The following is a 19,161-nucleotide window of genomic DNA, read 5'->3' on the forward strand; positions in this document are numbered from 1 at the left end:
AGGCCGTAGGTCCGTTGGCGTCCCAACGTTCTACCACGGCGCTGCTGGGTCAGCAGTGCATTACTACAGGTTCGCCATTGCCTCCCTCTGCAGATTCTTCCCTGGAGGTCTCCCTTCCAAGTACCAACCTGTCAAAAAGTTATACCCTTCTGGTGAAACAGTGTTTAGGATTCCACTCTAAATGCCACAAATCTAACTACTGATCCATCTGTGACTGAGTTAAAAGTTGGATCAGCTGATTTGAAATAGATCCTCATGAATTCATATGATTTTTACATTAGAATGAAATGAAACCACCATGATACTGTAATGTATTTATCTACCACAAAAATCATGCATCCAATGCTTTGTGAAGCCACAGTGGCAGAAAAATGTAGTTGCAAAGCACACAGATCAAGCATCCACTGATTTGTGGCACTGCCACGGTGCAAAACATGGTTCTGAAGCACTGATTTTGGGCGACTAGTGCAAAAATCATGAGGATCCATGAGAATCCATTCTTTGTGACCACATTTTGTGCCATTGTGGCACCACAAAGCATTTGATGCATGATTTTTGTTGTTCTGCCTACAGAGTACAGCATGGTCTACAGTAACGTGGTTTTGTTTCAATGTAAAAATCATATGAATTCATGACGATCTGTGTCTCGGATCCATGTTTTTATGTAGCTGCAGCACCACAAAGTGTTGAAGTCCCGTTTTTAAAGTCCATTCCATAGTCCTGACTTCCATGTGCAATCTGATACTGGTTTGGGGGCCAGGGAGATTTCTCCTTTTAAAAAGTGGAGGAACCGGTCCATGAGGATCCGTGTAGATCCCCATTTTACCTTTCTCCCTCCATCCTAAGAAACATGGGTTGTTTGCAGTTTAGAAAAGTACTCCTGAAAAAAAATATCAGCTATACTCGTAGAATCTCAGAGATTCCACTCCGTGGAATTATTTTGAAACCTTTTCAATCTAGTTCAACGTTCTAACCATTTATACATTTGTATAAATTGTGAGTCTGAGGTAGCAAAGATAAACAGGAGCCCAGCGGCATTTTAAAGGCGACTAACTTTTTACTTCCGCAGAAATTTTCACGCGCTAGAAGTTTTTGCTGAAGTAGCACGTTGCTGGCTGTTAACGGTACCAATGATGTGATTCAATTAAATTATTGGAAGAAGATAATACCGCGTATCCAGCAAGAAATTATTGTATAGCGACCTGGAGTCTTTTGAATTACGGGCAACCTAAACAACAAGAGGTCGTTGGAAGAACTTTCAGGGTAGCTCCATTCGCCGCTATCAAGGGTGTTGCCTCCCTCTGAGTCTTGAAGGTCTTCCTGGGAAGGACGCCGGGGTGGGCGGAGTTTGCTCCGAGCCCTGAAAAGCGGGTGAGCGGCGCGACCTACGCATTTGCTTCTTATCCGAAGGGATGGCCGCGTCTTCTTCGCTGTCCGGGTTAGCGGGGCTGCTGCTGCGGCCATTGGGCGCCGCGGAGACCGTAGAGCTGGGCTCGTTTCTGGGTCGAGTGATCTTGGTTTCCAATGTGGCCTCGCTTTGAGGCACCACGGCCCGGGACTTTACTCAGTTCCGGGAGCTCCAGGAGCGCTTTGGACCCCGCGGGTTTACGGTGCTCGCTTTCCCATGCAACCAGTTCGGCCACCAGGTACTGTAACCGCAGGCGGAGTAACTCGGCGAGAGTCCTTGCCTTTGTTTGCGTAACTGGATTGGAGCAGCTGCCTGGGAGTGAGGTGTTGAGGTGTTGGAGAATCTAGGTCCCAACTTAACCTGCAAGCTACCTTTTACTCTGTGGAAGGAGATGTGCCGGAACCCAAATGTCCCTGCAAGGGGTATTTTGTAAATTTAGGAATAAAGACTGCCTCGCTATTTGCGTGGAGTGCAACGTGGGGGTGCACTTTGCATATACTTGGAAGTATTGCCTAGTCATAATGCGCCTTTATTTTAAAGGCGCCTTTATTTTAAAATCGCAAGGCCTGTTGCGTAGCAAACCACAGATTAAGCTGTTTAAAAAACTCATTTTCTTGGCTGGAGTGAAATGAGTCGTGCAGGTGCTGGAATTTGAAACACGAGTTGCTGCGGGGTTTTTCCAGGAAGGGCTATTATATCATTTTAGAGCGGTTGTAAACGGATAATAAACCTCTCTTTCTGTGTGTCTTATCAGTCACCTTGTATTGACTGAGGTGTCCCTCTGGGGAAAATGCCTCTCCAATCCTGAGCCTCAGAAACCACTGAAAGAAATCATATCACATGCTTTCTACCATGGCATCTTATCCGCCATCAGTGGAAAGAGAAGAGGAAGACTGTTAGAATAGCTATTCTCAAGCGGAAATATTACAGTGGTGTTGTGCAAATAGTTTTCTTGGTGCCTGTTCAATGCCCTATTTTTGGGCCCCTTCCGTATTTCTTTTCGACTTCCTCATTCTCTGCCTTTCTTAGCCCCAGTTGTCTTTCCAACCTGCTTTCTTTCGCTGTCTTTCATCCCCTTCCTGCGCCACTTCTCAAGATGGCTTCAAAGTAGGCTAAAGGCGAGGGGAGGATTCTGACATTGTGGTGCCAGAAAGGGAATGGGGAGAAAGATACTTCTGAGCACACAGCTGGGTTCCGTTTTTGTTGGCTCAGGTCATATTGGTTACGAAAACTACACCTCTGGCAGAACAAGAGATTGAGAGGCTTCTGGAAGAAGTGAAAGTTAATATAAGTAGAGCTGAAAGAAATGGGGGAGGAGTAGGAGACTGGAGAATTCAAAGTTCTTTACCCATGGAAACTATCCCCACCTTCCTAGCACCTGTTACACCTGCAGCCTTAACAACTAAAGTCCATTGAACACAGGTTTGTGGAGTCAACAGTATTGGCTTCAATTGCACATCATCATCAAAAACATCCTCCTCAGTTTATTTCAATAATTTGTCCCAGAGGACAAAATATTAGTGAATTTTGGAAATTGTCGTATTACCTGTATGTTTCTTTGACCCCTCCCCTCCTCCCTTGAAAATGGAAATCTTCAATTTTTCTAGTTGATGGTTTCAGTTAACTAGGAGAGGGGGTTGTGAAAAAAAAACTCCCATAAGTCAAAGTATATTGGAATATGTATTGTCGAAGGCTTTCACGGCTGGAATCACTTGGGTGGTGTGTGGTTTCCGGGCTGTATGGCCGTGTTCTAGCAGCATTCTCTCCTGACGTTTCGCCTGCATCTGTGGCTGGCATCTTCAGAGGATATTGGAATAGTCAATTCATCAGTCCCAAGAAACAGAAATCTAGAAGCAACTCTATCTACCACTATGGCAGCCATTTTGTGGCAGTGCCCAGATCATTCTCAAAAATTCTGAAAGTTGGGGACGGCTGTTCTGCAGGTGGCTGAAACCCTTCCCCTTCTCCCTCCCTGCTTACTGGCTGAGTTGCTGCATGTTGTCTCCTCCCCTTACCTTGTAAAAAACTTCTTTCTTCTTCCCTTGTGCCATTGGTTTTGGGACTAAAATTACCCATCTCTGTAGATCAGGACTTTCCAGCATGGGGCCCATGGACTCCTTTGCTGGTGTCCACCAAGTGTTTTTAGAAAATTGGAGAGACGCTTGTCCAACAGGGCTTCTGATTGGCCACTAGAGATATGATTGGCATATTAAGATAAAATTGCTTCAGCTGAAGCTGCTACTATGTTACTGGTTTTATTCAGTGGTGGGATTCAAATAATTTAACAACTGGTTGTTTACAAACACCATTTTATCAACCAGTTCTCCCGAAGTGGTGGGAACCCACTGGTTTTATTCTCACTCCTCTTCCCTAGTGTATTTTATAAATTATCTTCAGTCGTTCCGGACCTTGGGTGTCCTCTGTGGCTGTGACTCCTGAGGCAGCCATTTTTTGATTGCACTCAGTACTGCCAGGATTCCACAGGTGCTCACAGGCTCAAAAAAGTTGAGGACCACTTCTACAGATATTTATTACTGCAAGATGTAGAATAAAGGAAGACTCTTTTACTGAAGGGAAGCAAAAGCCTTTTGACTGTTCAAGATGTGTCTTTGAAAATTGAAAAGGAGGACAAGAGTTCATTCACGTGCAGCCTGTCTTTCTTAGTACTTGTTCTGTAGGAACCAAGTAGAAGACAGTCCTAGATCATTAATACTATTTTTAAAGAACACTTAGACAGTTAACCAAACCCTGAAGTTGAAAAACTCATTTTCACTTTTACCACTTGGTCTGGATCATGTGAATTTGCCAAATTTGTCTGGTTTCAAAGTTTCAATTACATTGTTGGTTCAAAAAAGTATTAATTTCACTCTTGGTAACTTTGTGAGACATATAATTAAACACCTTGTACTTTGCCTACTGTGAAACTGCAAAGATCTTGCTTGAGAAGTAAGGGAGTGGGATTAAATGGATTGCTTATCTTGTGTTTAATGATTACTGGAGTTCAAAGGATCATAGTCAAATCTCAGCATAGTACAAACTGGGTTGGATCCCTGAATCAACTGGGGTTTCCTGGAGCTGCAGCTTCCTGCCACACCTAAAAGGGGAATGATGATGGAATTTACAGCAGATGAAAAAATATACCATAGGCACTGTTAAGAACATTACCTTGAGAGTGCTAGGAAGCTGCAGGTAGTCAAGTCTGTAGGAAACAGATGCTATAGTATACTTCAACTTTGACTGCCACACTAAGATTTTATATGCAACAAGTTCAGTTTTAGGAAACTGAAGTAGTCATAGGGTAACATTAAAATGTGTTGATAAAAATGATGTGGTATAAGGTTCCCTAATTTTTTCAAGGCTTAGAAACATGAAATTTTATGTCAGAGTATTTTTTGCTGCTATAGCAGAATACCTTCCAAAACTGGTGGTGGAGTTTGGCTCCCATGTGTTTGCTAAACTAGATAACTTTCATACCAAGTAACACCCGAATGCCTTGGAGGTATTTACAGTAAAAATACTTTTTGGTATCTGTATTTCAGCAGAGTTCTGATTAAGTTCTTGCTGAATATATTAATGTGTGTTGTTAAGTGATGTCTATTGATATCTGCTGATGTCTTCTACAGCTCGTGTAGTACTGATTAGAATTTATCTGTGCCTTCTGTGCCCTTTTACAGGAGAATTCCACCAATGAAGAGATCCTGAATTCACTGAAGTATGTCCGCCCAGGCAATGGGTTTGAGCCTAACTTCCCTGTATTTGAGAAGTGTGAGGTGAATGGAGCAAATGCGCACCCACTTTTCAAATTCTTGAAGGAAGCATTGCCTTTCCCACATGATGATCCAGTATCACTCATGACCAACCCGCAGTGCATCATCTGGTCTCCTGTGTCCCGCAATGACATCGCATGGAATTTTGAGAAGTTCCTTGTAGGTCCTGATGGTGTGCCTTTCAAACGGTACGGCAGGCGGTTTGAAACTATCAAGATCCAGGATGATATTGAAAAGCTTCTTCAGCAAGTTCCATAAAATTGACCAGATTGTCTTTCAGAAATTTCCTCTTGTGATAAAGAGCTATTGAGAAATGTCTGTCTAAATCTTGGAATCCAGTTACATATTGAAGATTTAACAGATAAGCATTCAAGATTTGCATTGCAGTTGGGATCAAAATACATAGACATCTGGTTTAAGTTGATGTGAACCACCGAATTCTATGCCAGCAAGCCATGTAATATGGCTGTTCAATGTATGTTTCTGTGGTGTGCACATTTAACTTGAAACATTACAGATTAATATGTATACAATTGACATCTTGTATTTGTGTAATGCAGGGGTCCCCAACCTTTTTGAACCTGCAGGAATTCACACACAGGATGAATGACTGTTTCAGGAGGTGGAGCCAAACAAAATGTCAGGGAGTAAGGTTGTACATAACTAATAGCAAATCTTTAACATTCCAGGCAAAAGTCCTATTTAAAGAAAGCCTTTTAAAATGAATACATTAAATAAATAAATATATATTCTTGCATATCCACAACTTTCAATCATGTAATTGAAGATCCTTCTGCTGTGATGGCAGCTGTAGCCAAAGCAACTTCTAAAAAACTGCATAGCCAATTAGAAATCCTGCAGGGCAAAGCTCCATCTGACCCTGCCCTTTTTCTAAAATATATTTGTTTGGCTCCAGGGAAAATATCACAGGCGCCGTGATGCCTACAGGCACTAGATTGGGGACTCCAGTATAACGTGTAAACTGGCTAGTAAGTCTTCAGACTTTTTTCTTTCTTCTGCATTACCTTTTTTATATTGCCAATTGCTAACTCTGGCAGTAAATTTCTATTCACCATCAAAATTTTATTAATGATGGTGCTTGTTCTAAACATTTGAAAAGCACTTGATACACCTATAAAATTTTGTATGTGATATGGTAAATCACTCCAGGGAAAAGTTGGGAAGCTGAGCAGTTTGATGTGAAAGCCCCTGTACACCAATAAAATGCTTGCAATACTGATAGATTTGTCTTTTTATGAGAAGTTGGGTCACTTTGGATAGTAACTAGTAACTTGAGTCTCAAACTATTCACACACTGTTTTTCTTTTTGGAAGTTCACCTCACAGGCATTATAATTTAAAATACTACCAAGGAGGCAGAGATTAGTCTAGTTGAACAGTAGTCATACCTGAGGGGGCCTAACTTTTGAGAAACGTAAGTAGTAGTACAGGTGCGTCTATTTGTACATTCTTAATATAGTGCTTTCTAATCTTGACCAACATGGGCAAGACAAGTAATAAAAATGATGTTGTTCTTTCATAGAACTTTTTACCCTAATCTAGGGCAAAAGGAGGATTTTTTTAGAGATAGCAGAATATACTGCACATAGATTCATATAGCTCTTGAGAAAGGCTTTGCTAAAACTTTGGAAATGATAAATGCTGAAACCCTGGGTTAAATTTATAGAAAACTACCATTAGTAGCAAACTTCCATTACATTCCATTACACTCGGTGGCTAGACTAGTCAATAGAAGCCACAACCTGGGCAGTTGGTGTGATTTTTATGCCACTATTCCAAAGACTGAAGAATGCTTTGACCTAATTTTTGTTAGATTTATCTGATGCAAGACAGCATGGTATTGCCCAGTGATGGCAAACCTTTTCGAGAGTGAGTGCCCAAATTGCAACCCAAACCCCACTTATTTATCGCAAAGTGCCAATGCGGCAATTTAACCTGAATAACCCCCTCAAGCAGGGGGCAGCCTGCTGTAGCCTCCAGCAAGTCCCACATGCCCTGCTCTAACATTTCTGCCACCTCTGCCCCCCTCTCCCACCCCTGGGCAGCAGCCACCTGGAGCACAGGCACCAGGCCCGCCAGCCAAGTCCTCCCTGCTCGGTGAGGTGCACAAACATCAAGTCCAGCGGCCCAGGCCAGCCTAGATGGGGGGGAGCGATTCCCCCCACATGACAAACTCTGTGCATGCGTGCCCACAGAGAGGGCTCTGAGTGCCACCTCTGGCACCCGTGCCATAGGTTCGCCACCACTGGTATAGCCCAATCTTGTAAGATCACAAAAGATAAGCAGAGTTGGTACTTGGAAGGGACAGAGCCAAGGAAAGCAATAGCAGGCCACCTCTGCTTCTCACTTGCCTTGAAAGCCACTTGGTTGTGACTTTATAGCACTTTATACACACTATATAGCACTTCATACACACACAATTAAATTGGCAAAAACTTATTTTTCCTGCAAATGTGTATACTTTGTGCTTCAATATATTTATAATCATAGCAAAGTGCCCCAAAGTATCCTTCAAAACTGACCTCAACATACCCATGGCCTTACACCACTAAGGAGCTGTACAGACTCCAGAAAATGACGCAGTTCTATGATATACAATCTATTGCATTTTAATCTTTTTATGAATAGTTGATTTTCTACAGGAGTCATTTAACAAATTCTCTAACGCCCCCCATTACACAGCACAGTGATAGGAACTTCACACCATGTGAAAGAACTGGAAAGTGGAGATCATTAGAAGTAATACAAAAATGCAGAAAAGCTGGAATCCTGAACACACAAGCATAATTAAGAGGGAGGTATAATATTACAAGGGCAAAGGTAAGTGGACATAGTAGGGGAGAGGAATATAATTGAGAGTTGAATATAGTGACCAGGAGGGTGATAGTGATTCAGAAGGTTCTCAAACTTTTGGTGTTGAATTTGAAAGAATTTGTTTTGATATGCATGAAAGACAAAACTAGTCTAAATAAATAGGCTTGTGTCATTTTAAAGACCAACGGTTATTGTGGTATATGTTTTTATGAACTAGAGATCACTTCATCCCATGCATGTACCACCTTTACCTGGGAGACATCCATACATACAGCATCTGTCCTGAGGACAGCTGTTCATTCATCTGAGAAAGTGAGCTCATGGGCATTTGTGACATAATTATCTTTAAAGTGCCACAAGATGCTCCTTTGTTCTTACAACGACAAGTATGGCTACTGTTCTGGACCCTAACAACAGATGTTGTATACAATGCAACCATTTTCATTCCTGACAAGCAATAAAATAAAGCAGGAGATTAGAAATTAACCAGATTTCTTACTTATCAGAGCTTACCTGGACAGCCCAGGTGAGTCTGATCATACCACCTCGGAAGCTAAGCAGGGCCCTGCTTTGTATTTGGATGCACCAAGATAGTCTAGGGGTGCTAAGCAGTGACAGATTGCAATGGTAAACCACCTCTGAATGTCACTTGCCTTGAAAACCCTACAGGGTCGCTAAAAATCGACTGCAATTTGACAGCAAGCCCCCCCCCCCTTATACTGAACCACGTTCATTTCAGTAGTACAGAACTGCTGTTTTGTGTTGCTGCAACACCTCTCTCTCCATCTGCAACTGACAAGGAGTGCACTTCTACGTATTCTGCGTGTCCTGGAAAAGCTTTAGGCAGAAAACTAATGAAACCCTAAGTGCAGCATTTCGCCAAGTTCTTCTCCAAGGCTTACAGCTAGCAGAGTAAAAGGGCTTCTCTCGCCTTGTAGAGCGCCTTTACCAGCAGGCCAGTTAACGAACGCCACGGAGAGGAAGCGAATAAATGCCGGGATTCTCAGGCCTTTGATGCACAGCCGAGCGTTCTGGCCGCTCCAACGGCCGCTTTTCAGCCCTTCAGGGCAAGAGGTGCCACCCCGCTCCCTGTTCCGCCTGGCAATGGCCTTCCCTAGAGGCCGGACAGCCCATCCGACGTCTACGGCAAACAGTCAGTGCGCCTGCGCAGCGTCGTTCTGTACGCGCTACCGGACGAGCGAGGAGATCCGCGGTTGGGGACAGCCGGGCGCGCGGACTGTCATGGCGGCGGCCGAAACTGGGATAGAGGGTGCCGGCGGCGGCGTGTCTGCCGGCCCGAGGCCCGACGCTGGGTCTCAGCGGGCAGAGCTCCTGCCGCTTCTAGGAACGGCTCTGAGGCCGGGGGAGTCCTGGTGAGAAGAAAGCGGGAGAGACGGATGTGCGGCGAACGGGCTCCGGGGAAGGGAGGGGGGGCCGCGCAGGACGATATAGCTTGCGGAGGCGCCTTCTGCGGTCTTCATGTTGGACTTCGGCTGTGGCTAAGAGTGGGAGGGGGAGAAAGAAAGGGAGCAGCAGTTCACGCGGCCTTCTCTGGGACACCTCGGTGCTGTCCGGGCTGGTTCGGTGCCGATGCTGAGTCACTCTGTTGCCCCGCCCCCTCTTCTTGTAGTTATGTTAACCCTCCCCCGTTTGCTTGCTTATAGGTTCCTGATTGACAGCTGGTGGTTCAAGCAGTGGAAGAAATATGTGGGCTTTGACAGTTGGGACCTGTACAACGCTGGAGAGCCGAATCTCTTTCCGGGACCGATTGATAACTCTGGGCTTTTTGCAGGTAACATTCGTGGGGTGGGGGAGGGGGGTGAGATAGTGTGGAGTGTTTGCTGGAACTTGAGAGTCAGGAGTGCAAGAAGTGGGAAAGGAAAATAACTTGTGTGCCACTTTGGAATATGTTCTTAATATGCTTCCCCTTTCAGCTGTTGTTTTGCAACTCTTAGGTGGACATTGGATCTTCCCTGTAATTCTCTGCAGTGGAAAAAAACATATGGTTGCTCTCTGGCATGATTGTCACAGCTGGTATTGGTGAAGACATTCCACCCTTAAATTAGTTCCTCATTCATGAGTTCCCACATCAACTGAAGTGGAAGTATGTCTGTGGCTGAAAGTAGATTTGGGGTCTTTCTGTAAATTGAAACAGAAAGAAAACTAGCCAGATTGATCATGACATCCACTGTTTATTATGACTTGGTACAGCAATTTATATTTTGTCTCAGAACTTAAGCTAACTAGACATAAGCTGATTAGTGATATTTTGACAGTTAGAAAAACTTTTATCTCCTGAGTTCCAGCTTTATACCAATTGCCGTGGCTCAGTGCAGACTCAGATTGTTGGAAACCACAGAAAATCAATATCAAGGCACACACACGGCTTTTCCTATCATGTTGAGGAAAGATGTAGAAGAAGAAGAAGAGTTTGGATTTATATCCCCCCTTTCTCTCCTGTAGGAGACTCAAAGGGGTTTACAATCTCCTTGCCCTTCCCCCCTCACAACAAACACCCTGTGAGGTGGGTGGGGCCGAGAGAGCTCCGAGAAGCTGTGACTAGCCCAAGGGCAGCCAGCTGGCGTGTGTGGGAGCCTCCACAGCTCAGGCGGCAGAGCGGAGAATCAAACCCAGTTCCTCCAATGTAGTGATTCTTTTCCATGTAAGAAATCTGTGGAAAAGATTGTATGCATCTATATGAGACTTCTAATAAGTTTTCTCTTTATGTGTATACATTGAAGTCTTTGGGTCATAGTAATGCAGACTAGGTGGGTAAATAAGCAAGAAAATTAAAATAAATAGTTGTGTTGTGTATTAAATTTAATGAACTGTACTTTCTTACAAAGGAAAAATAAGCAATTACAAATGTATGAATTATTAAGATTTTTCAAACAAATATATTTGCAGATAATTATGTTGAATTAGGCAAGCTACCTGCCACTGTTTCAAAGCCCTGCATCAGTTAATATATTCTTGTTTGGAAAAACTCTGGTATAGAGGTCAGGCTAGGATCTGTTAGGCTAGGATCTGAGAGTCCTATGTTCAAATGTGTACTCTGTCACATAAGTTTGCTGGGTAATATTATTATTATTATTTATTTGATTTATATTGCACCCTATCCTGACAATGTTGGGCTCGGGGCAGCATACAGCATGTTTAGGACAGTCATGAAACTCTCAGCCTAACTGACTTCTCAACAGAGTGCCATTGCTAAAAAACCTTGTCTTTGGCCCCTCCTATCTCATCTCTGAAGGCTCAGAGCAGGGCTTGTGAGAAAGATGTTAAGCTGAAAGGCTGGCTGGTATGAGAGGAAGAGGTCATTTTAGTAACCTGGCTGCAAGCCATCTAGAGCTTTAAAGTTAAGAACCAAGTAATTTGACTTTTGCCCTGATTCAGATATGTGTTTGGGAACTGGCACTAACAACAAAGAGATGGTAGTCACTGTGAATTCAGTGGCAAAGCGTTCTGAGGTGTCATGGTAATTTTTCCTGCCCAGCAAGGTGAAACTAGTTTATAAGGGAAGTATTAGTAACAACTGCAAAACTAACTTGAGATATGTTGATGTAAGGCCTCTGTGATGTGGCTTCATAGGCCACATGCATTGCAAAAGTACTTTAAAGAAGCTTAATAAAACCTTTCTCACTCTTTGGAATAGCCTTTATTACAATGGTAACCATTATAAAAGACTCCTATCATTTGTTTAGCAATGCATACTGTTATTGAAATTGCTTCATATATAAACAAAAGGATCATCTGTGAAACAGCTTCCGTGAATTAAGTAAACCAGAGTGTTTCCCTGTCATTTTTTGAATGTGTATTCTTTAAACAAAAGTCCTGTTGCTGAAATGAAAGGTGAAAGTGCCTTGTTTATACCATCTCTTGACACAAGTAGTTTTGGTTGTAATAATCTGGAGGGGATTTTCATGTTTTCATGCTTTGTCTGAGGACATGTCCAGTAATTGTCAATTTGGTAGTTGAAAATCAAACTGTTAATTAATTTATTTACTTTATAGCTTTTCTTTTTTTGCTCAGACTCATGGCAGATTGCAGAATTTTAAAAATGTAATCATACAGCATAAAACTTCCCAACCAGTATATGTTTTAATTATTTATTTTGAGCAAAAGAGTGCCTGAAGCTGCTAATAGTGCAATCCTAAACAGAGTTGCAACCTTCTAAATCCATTGACTTCAGTGGATGTAGAGCAGAAAGTGACTGTTGGGAATTACTCTGTAAGTCTACTGATTGAGGTTTGTTTTGAGCACTTGTTTTGATATGACTACATGTTCAGAGATTTTCAAAAGTGTATGAATTCACCTGCCATTTTGAAAGATTTTTAAACAGATGTAAATAAGATACTTGAATTTAACGAAGAGCTTTAATCTTCCTTCATGCCAATATCTTTCCCTTTTTAGATTCAGAAACTCAAACCTTGAAAGAACACCTAATTGATGAATTGGATTATGTGTTGGTCCCTACTGAAGCCTGGAATAAATTAGTAAACTGGTATGGCTGTATAGAAGGACAACAGCCAATTGTCAGAAAAGTAAGTGTTCAGATGTATGATTTGTTATGTACCTTTTCAGATGTTCCTTTGCTTCTTGAGAGTAGAATTATTTGGGAGGGGTTTTTTTGGGGGGGGGGATATCCACTAGCTTAGACGTATGTTACTTAAATATGCTGAAAACATTTAAAGTAACCTTCTCACGCAGTAGATGCAAAACACATAATTTAAGTTATAGTAGTTTTTTGTAGACTTAATGCTCTTCAGTTAGAGTTTCCAATACTTACCATTCTCCTTGACATCCCTACTGTTTTGTTTAGTGAGCATGTTGGTTTGGTTTCTTGTAACATAATCCTAAAGAAGGTTCAGTAAGTTTTGTAGATGTGGCAGAAATACTACAGACTGCATTGGAGGAGGTCCTAAAGGATCAGTGAAGTATAAAGCTGGGGGGAACCCTTTTTTGGGTTTAAAAATATATTATTGGATTACTGGATCAAAATGTAATTTTAAAAAAGGCAAAATTTATTTGGTGCGTCAACATGCTGTTCCAGAATGTCCCCCACCTTTCGAAAATGACCTGGAAAAGGCTGTCAAAGTATTACAATGAAAGGGGGTCTTCAGAACAAGACTGTGGCTATGACAGAGAAGAATTACTTGCAACTTGTGTAGTCAGCTAATTTGTTTCTATGTTGTCTGAAAATTAAGCCCATAGTTTGGCTCAGTGGAGCTTATTTCCAATTAAACATACTCGGTATCAGACTGTAACGGGATTATCTAAAATCACATAGCTAGTGGTTCAGTTGGGGTTAGTGAAGTTTTTTTGTTTGTTTCTGCCTACCGAGATGAGATACAAATGTTTAAAGATAGGAACCTGTCAATTCAGATTGTGATATTTTCATTAGGAATAAATAAAGCTAGCTGTGTAGTTGTAATTGCTTTACAGAAACTATTTTCTTCATAGGTGGTGGAGTATGGTCTGTTTGTGAAGCACTGCAAAGTAGAGGTTTACCTTCTGGAGTTGAAACTGTGTCAGAACAGTGACCCTGCTAATCTTGTGAGCTCTTATTTCAGTAAAGCAGATACTGTAGGTAAGTAATGCCTGTTAACTTTGTTGAACATTTTAAAAGCAGACATTGCTAGTACCCTCCAAAACTAAACAGGAGTCTTGGAGTATTTATCTTTAAAATACAACAAGTCTCCAGTTTGTTGTTGTTCAACATACTAGCATTTCGGTCCTGCTGGAATTAGTCCCATTCATTTATTCGTTAGAGAACTAAATGAGGCCAATGGTATCATTTTTCTTATTCTATTTTCACATATGTGAAATTACACATTTTTTCCCCTGATGTTGCTTGTTGCTTTTATAAGATCATGACTATCATTTTTCACTCTCCCTGGGAATTGGACACTGGATTTCAGATCCTTTCTGTCTAGTCAGTTCTGCCTTTATACTAATATACTTGTGGAAGCCTATTATTCACTAACCAAGCCACAGTTCGTTTATGAAATGAATGAGCTTCAACTCCTCAGGCTTGTGTGCTTCCTTCCCCTTCGTGTTGAGTGTGTTATGAAATCACACTTCACCCAAGTATATGCAAGAATGTTCTATTTCACTTTTTGAGTGTTGGGTTTACACTCAGTGAATGCTTCCAGGTTCAGCTTAAACTGCCCTTGTAGGTCATCTATATCTTGCTCTCTCCCCTCCCCCTTTCTTAATTCCTTCTGGATTCCTGTCTGCTTGGTGACTGTTAAAGCTATTAGTATGCTTATGAAGAGAAGGGACCTGCTGGCAGGTATGCAGTGGAGACTGGGAAATCTTCTAAGTGATCAAATGCTTCCAGCCTTTTCTTTTCCCTTCCTGGTGAAATTGCTGGGGCATGGCTCTTGAAGGTTGTGGGGAGAAGGGCTAGATTTCAAGAATGGTGCAGCCATTCTTACAGGCAGGCTTTTGTCAGGATCACAAGGAGGAATGTGAGGAGACTTTGTCAGGACTCGGAGGTGGAGACACACTGCCACAGTGCCAGAGGACAGGTGATAAGCCAGGTGAAGAAGAAAGTAATCAGAAATTATCAGAGCCAGAACATCAAGTCTGGATCTATTAAAATATTTCTGTGTACCTGTTTAACATCACAGAAATAAGTTGTAAACCTAAGGAAAGAGAATGCAATTATACTTTGTTTTCTCTGTGCTCAGATGCTACAGTCTTTTAATAATAATATTTAATTTCTATCTTGCCCTTTCTCAACAAAGTCAGGCTTGAGGAAGTTAACATCGATACAATAAATTCATACATACAGTCTTAATAATATAATTGTAACCTATATATATCAACAAAACAGTTTTTAACAATTTATTTATTACTTAGATTTTTATCCTACTCTCCCTGACCCAGCAGGTTCAGAGCAACTCCCAATATAATTTCAGATGAAATGGTACTCAATTCATTATGATACCTCAAAAATCCAATCAGGGGTGGAACAATTTAAAACTTAAAACATTTTCCCCAGCCCCTATCCCCCACAATCCAATCAAAGAACAGAAGGGGAGGGGAAAGAAGGCCATACAAGATTAATCAAACTCTGTTGTTGTCCTCTGCTATACAGTTTTGTCTTAAAGGCCTTGCGGAATTAAGTGTCACAACCCCAGACTAGTTCAATAAACAGATTTGTATCTTGAAAGCAGAATTCTTATTTTTTGATTACAAGCATAGAAAAGTTGATGACTTCTTATCATCAGAACTGAATACAATAAAACAGGCAAAGCATTATATCCCCCACAGTGGCAATGTTTTTCCCACACACACCCCACTCCACCTTTGGGCAAGAAGACACACTCACACACATTCCTTGGACAGTGAGAAACAAGCATCTAAAACCTACTCCCGCTCCTAGCTGCAGAAGCCATTAAGAAGTGAGATATGAGACAGGCTGGTACAAGCTGAAATCAGAGCCAAGGCTGCCTCTAAGAGTGACCATGAAAGAAATATGGCAGGGCCCTGGCTAACATACTTCTGGGCCATGACATTTAGATAGATCTTGCAAGGCCCTATTTTCATAAGACAGAGCATTCTGCAAGGCTGGGGCCAGAGCCAAGAAAGCTCTGACTGTAGTTGAGGACAGCCGGACACTTTTGGGGCCAGGGATCACCAGTAGAGTTGTTTGCAGAGTGTCTTGTGGGTACAATAGTCCTAGATTGTTCAGGGCTTTAAATGTCAGTACTAGAACTTTGAACCTGATTTGGTACATCACCTAGAGACAATGCAACTGGTAGAGTGCTAGTCAAATATGGGTTCTCCTCAGCACCCCATGCAGTTAAAACCTAAATTCACTTAAGCTTCTTAAAGATGACACCTTCACAATTAAATTCCCCCTTATATTACATCACCCATCTAAGAGGGAAAATCCTTCTCCCATGAGTGATTTTTTTTGCAACTTATGGCAGCAGGAGGGCCTGGGTCTCATTTAACAGAGGGTTCCAACAGGTTAAAGACAGGGCTGAGAAAGTCCTAGCCCTGGTCGAGGACCACCAGTATGTTGTTTCCATTTGAGGCCAGCGCTCTTTGTGGGGTATACTGAGAAACAGTGGTTCCAGACTACGTAGGGCTTTAAACTTGATTCAGTACTTAATCTGAAGCTAGTATAGCTGGCAGAGCACTAGTTGTATATGTACTGTCCAAGGGGCCTCTATAAGGACCTGCACCACTACATCCTTAACCAGTTGTAACTTCCAGAGCACCTTCAAGCGTAGCCCTGTGTAGAGTGAATTACAATAGTCTAGTCTGGAGGTTACTGTTCCATGGTTCACAGTGGCTAGATCAGGTTAGGACAGGTAGGACATCAGCTGTCTGGCTTGGCGAAGATGAAAAAACACTGCCTGGCAGTATTTATGACCTGGGCTTCCAAAGACAGACAGGCATCTTATGGCCACAACTGAATTCCTGATGGAGGAATTGGCATAAGTTGAACCTCGTCAAGAGTTGGGAGTTGAAGCTCCTGCCCTAGGCCTCCCATTCCCAGCACTAGGACCTCCATCTTTGACAGATTCAGTTTTACTGTTCAATTGAATTTTTTGCTAGCTGTATTCATGGATTGCTTTTATTCTTTAAGATAAAACTTTTTCTCTGAAATTGCAGTTACTCTGTCTTTGTAAACATGGAAAAATCACATTCTCTGGCTCATATTTATTAAGGTATGAGAGATGGGGGTGTCTGCCTCCCTGAGTATCTCTTATCCAGTGAGATTTCAAGAATTTGCCCTATATCTCTATACTGGGTGAACAAGAGAAGGGATTGTGATTCTTTTTTTGAGAGGAAGATAATCTGACTGCAATTTTGTTAGTGGCCTGCTGGTGCTAATGGGAAGTAAACCCTATTGATTAATGTATTTTGCTCATTTATACCCTACGTTTCTCCCCAATGAGGGCCCTAAGCAGCTTGCATAATTCATGACTATTTTGTGAGGTAGGTTAGGCTGAGAATAGCTGGCCTAAGGTCATCCAGCGAGCTTCCATAGTAGAGTGGGGATTCAAAACTCCCTACCAGATCCTAATCTGGTACTCTAATTGCTATACACCATACTGTATCTCCGTGGAAGAGAACAAGTGGGAGAGGTGGCATAGAGACCTTGGCCAGTTGAGTAAAATCCCTCATTCTTGATGATAAAAACAAAGGCCTGTGGGATTGTTTTACTACTGAGTGTAGGGTTGCATTTGAATACATCCTGGTTCAGAAAGTCTTGTGACATCCAAACTCTGTCACTTTTAACAAATTGGCCCTGTCTTTTCCCCATTAATCACAGTGCTAAGGTAGAGTTTAACCTTGAAAGTTATGACAAATTAGATTTTAGTTCAGAGTTGTTAAACCCGAAAGTCTTTCATGTGTGCGAAAGCAGGAAGGGAGCTTGTAAGCCTGAGGATTTTAGCCTTATTTCCCTCATTGGCAAAGCGCAAATGTCTGTGATGTTGGAATTGAATCCTAGATGCATTTTGAAGAAATTGCTTTTCTTGAAAATGAAAATTCTGTATGTTACATAATTGTCATTGGATTCTGAATTTGCAGGAAAATCAGTGTGCATAGGCATAGTTAGTAATATGAATGCAAAGAAGTCAAAGTGTCCATAATTTAAAGCATTTCCCCTCAGGTATACAGCATATAAAACTTTTTTTCCCCTTAACAGCTACCATTGAAAAAGAAATGAGAAAACAGTTTAATATCCCAGCTGACAAGGAGATTAGGCTATGGAGCAGATACATGAGTAATACGTATGAACAGCTAAGCAAACTTGACAGCACTATACAAGACGCGGGATTCTATCAGGGACAGGTAAATTATATTTGCTCTTAGTTGTTTTTGGAAATGAATAAGGCTGGAAACCTGTACTGATGGAGTGGGGGCCATCCTTCATCCTAAAAACTGTCATTTTAGGGATTTGTACAAGCTGAGTTCTCTTCTCCGCTTTCCTTTACTTGGCACTTAGCTACTCTCAACATACTGTCTCTTCAGGAGCAGATCTAGTCATTGTAAGAACTGTTTTCAGGGTTTATTTATAAGCCATATTTTTCAGCATAATTGGGAAGTTCCCTGGATACTTAAGGGCTTCTGTTTGACCTAAGTTTGCAGAGCTACTGTCATCCACACAGTCTGCAGATTACAGCTAGAAAGAGGCAATGTAGCAAAAATCCCTAATAGTATTGGTTGTTTGGTTTGTTTGTCTGACAAGGCGACAGGAGAACCCAGGAGGAATAGAAATGCAGGAGCTGTGCAGTACTGTTGTTTGGGCTGGGGAAGGTCATAAAAGTATATATGGTACTTTTCCGCCTATAAACTTTTGCCAGCATCTGCTGTGTTGTGATAAAACATTCAGGTTGTAGATGGTCTACCCCAAGCCTGCTTTCAGAATGTGGTGGTGGAGGTTTCCATGCATATAGCCCTGCTGCTAGCCTTGAATATGAGCCCCTTTTCACTACATGGTAGAGGATGGAGGAGGTGTCTTGAAAGGGAAAAACATTGTCAGAGCTTTTGAAACTCTCCAAAGATGTAGAAAGCCTGAGTCTTTTCTAGACCTGAGAGACAGATGAGAACCAGCTTTCAGTCCAGCAGCAATCTGGAAGAGCAAGAGCTTTCACATACACACAGGCATGTCTCTCTTGGTTTTGAGGGATGTTGTTGTCTTTTGGGCAGTGGAGGAGGACGTGGGTATTTTTCTGGATTCCTGGGGTTTGGATAAGCCTCCCTCTTTCTTGAGCCTTGCCCCAGGGTGCTGTTTTTATTATCTACACAGGGGTTAGGCAGGGGTTCCCAACATGGTGCCCATGAATGCCATGGTGCCCACTGATGTCTTTTCTGGCACCTGCCAAATGTTTTAGAAAGTGTGAGGGGCTAGATGGACTTTTGACTGGCTATACAGATTAAAAGTTTCCTGTTAAACAGAGATTCTCTCTGAAATATTGAAAGGTTACTATTACTATATATAACCTCACTCTCTGCCATTTTGTAGTTGGCTCTACAACCTGAGGCACCTGTGCTGTGATTGTGCTTACTGCCCTGTGTGAGAATCCCACAGGTGCCCACAGGCTCAGAAAGGTTGGGAACCCCTTCACTGATAGTTACGATGAAGCCATATCATTAGTCCTGGAGAATGTTACATTTCTAG

General features: G+C 42.1%; 2 protein-coding genes across 4 annotated transcripts in view; both read left to right on the top strand.

Moving 5' to 3' along the window:
* The first annotated feature begins 1,338 nt into the window (after nt 1-1,338).
* Nucleotides 1,339-6,415, top strand: GPX1 (glutathione peroxidase 1). The gene is made up of 2 exons (XM_048491698.1): nt 1,339-1,646; nt 5,083-6,415. The coding sequence occupies exons 1-2, from the start codon at nt 1,413-1,415 to the stop codon at nt 5,431-5,433; spliced, it is 585 nt and encodes a 194-aa protein (XP_048347655.1). The 5' UTR covers nt 1,339-1,412; the 3' UTR covers nt 5,434-6,415.
* Nucleotides 6,416-9,190: 2,775 nt separating this feature from the next.
* The window catches only part of USP4 (ubiquitin specific peptidase 4), a 53,679-nt gene continuing 43,708 nt past the window's right edge, over nt 9,191-19,161 (top strand). For all 3 annotated transcript variants that reach the window (XR_007243859.1, XM_048488708.1, XM_048488709.1), the window contains exons 1-5: nt 9,191-9,382; nt 9,674-9,801; nt 12,423-12,553; nt 13,473-13,599; nt 17,686-17,831. Coding sequence is in view for 2 of the 3 variants with exons in the window: in XM_048488708.1 (XP_048344665.1) it covers nt 9,252-9,382; nt 9,674-9,801; nt 12,423-12,553; nt 13,473-13,599; nt 17,686-17,831 (663 nt within the window). In the remaining variant the exon portion in view is untranslated. The remainder of the gene's footprint in view (nt 9,383-9,673; nt 9,802-12,422; nt 12,554-13,472; nt 13,600-17,685; nt 17,832-19,161) is intronic.

This window comes from Sphaerodactylus townsendi, linkage group LG03 (genome assembly GCF_021028975.2).
Source record: "Sphaerodactylus townsendi isolate TG3544 linkage group LG03, MPM_Stown_v2.3, whole genome shotgun sequence".
Lineage (NCBI taxonomy): Eukaryota > Metazoa > Chordata > Lepidosauria > Squamata > Sphaerodactylidae > Sphaerodactylus > Sphaerodactylus townsendi.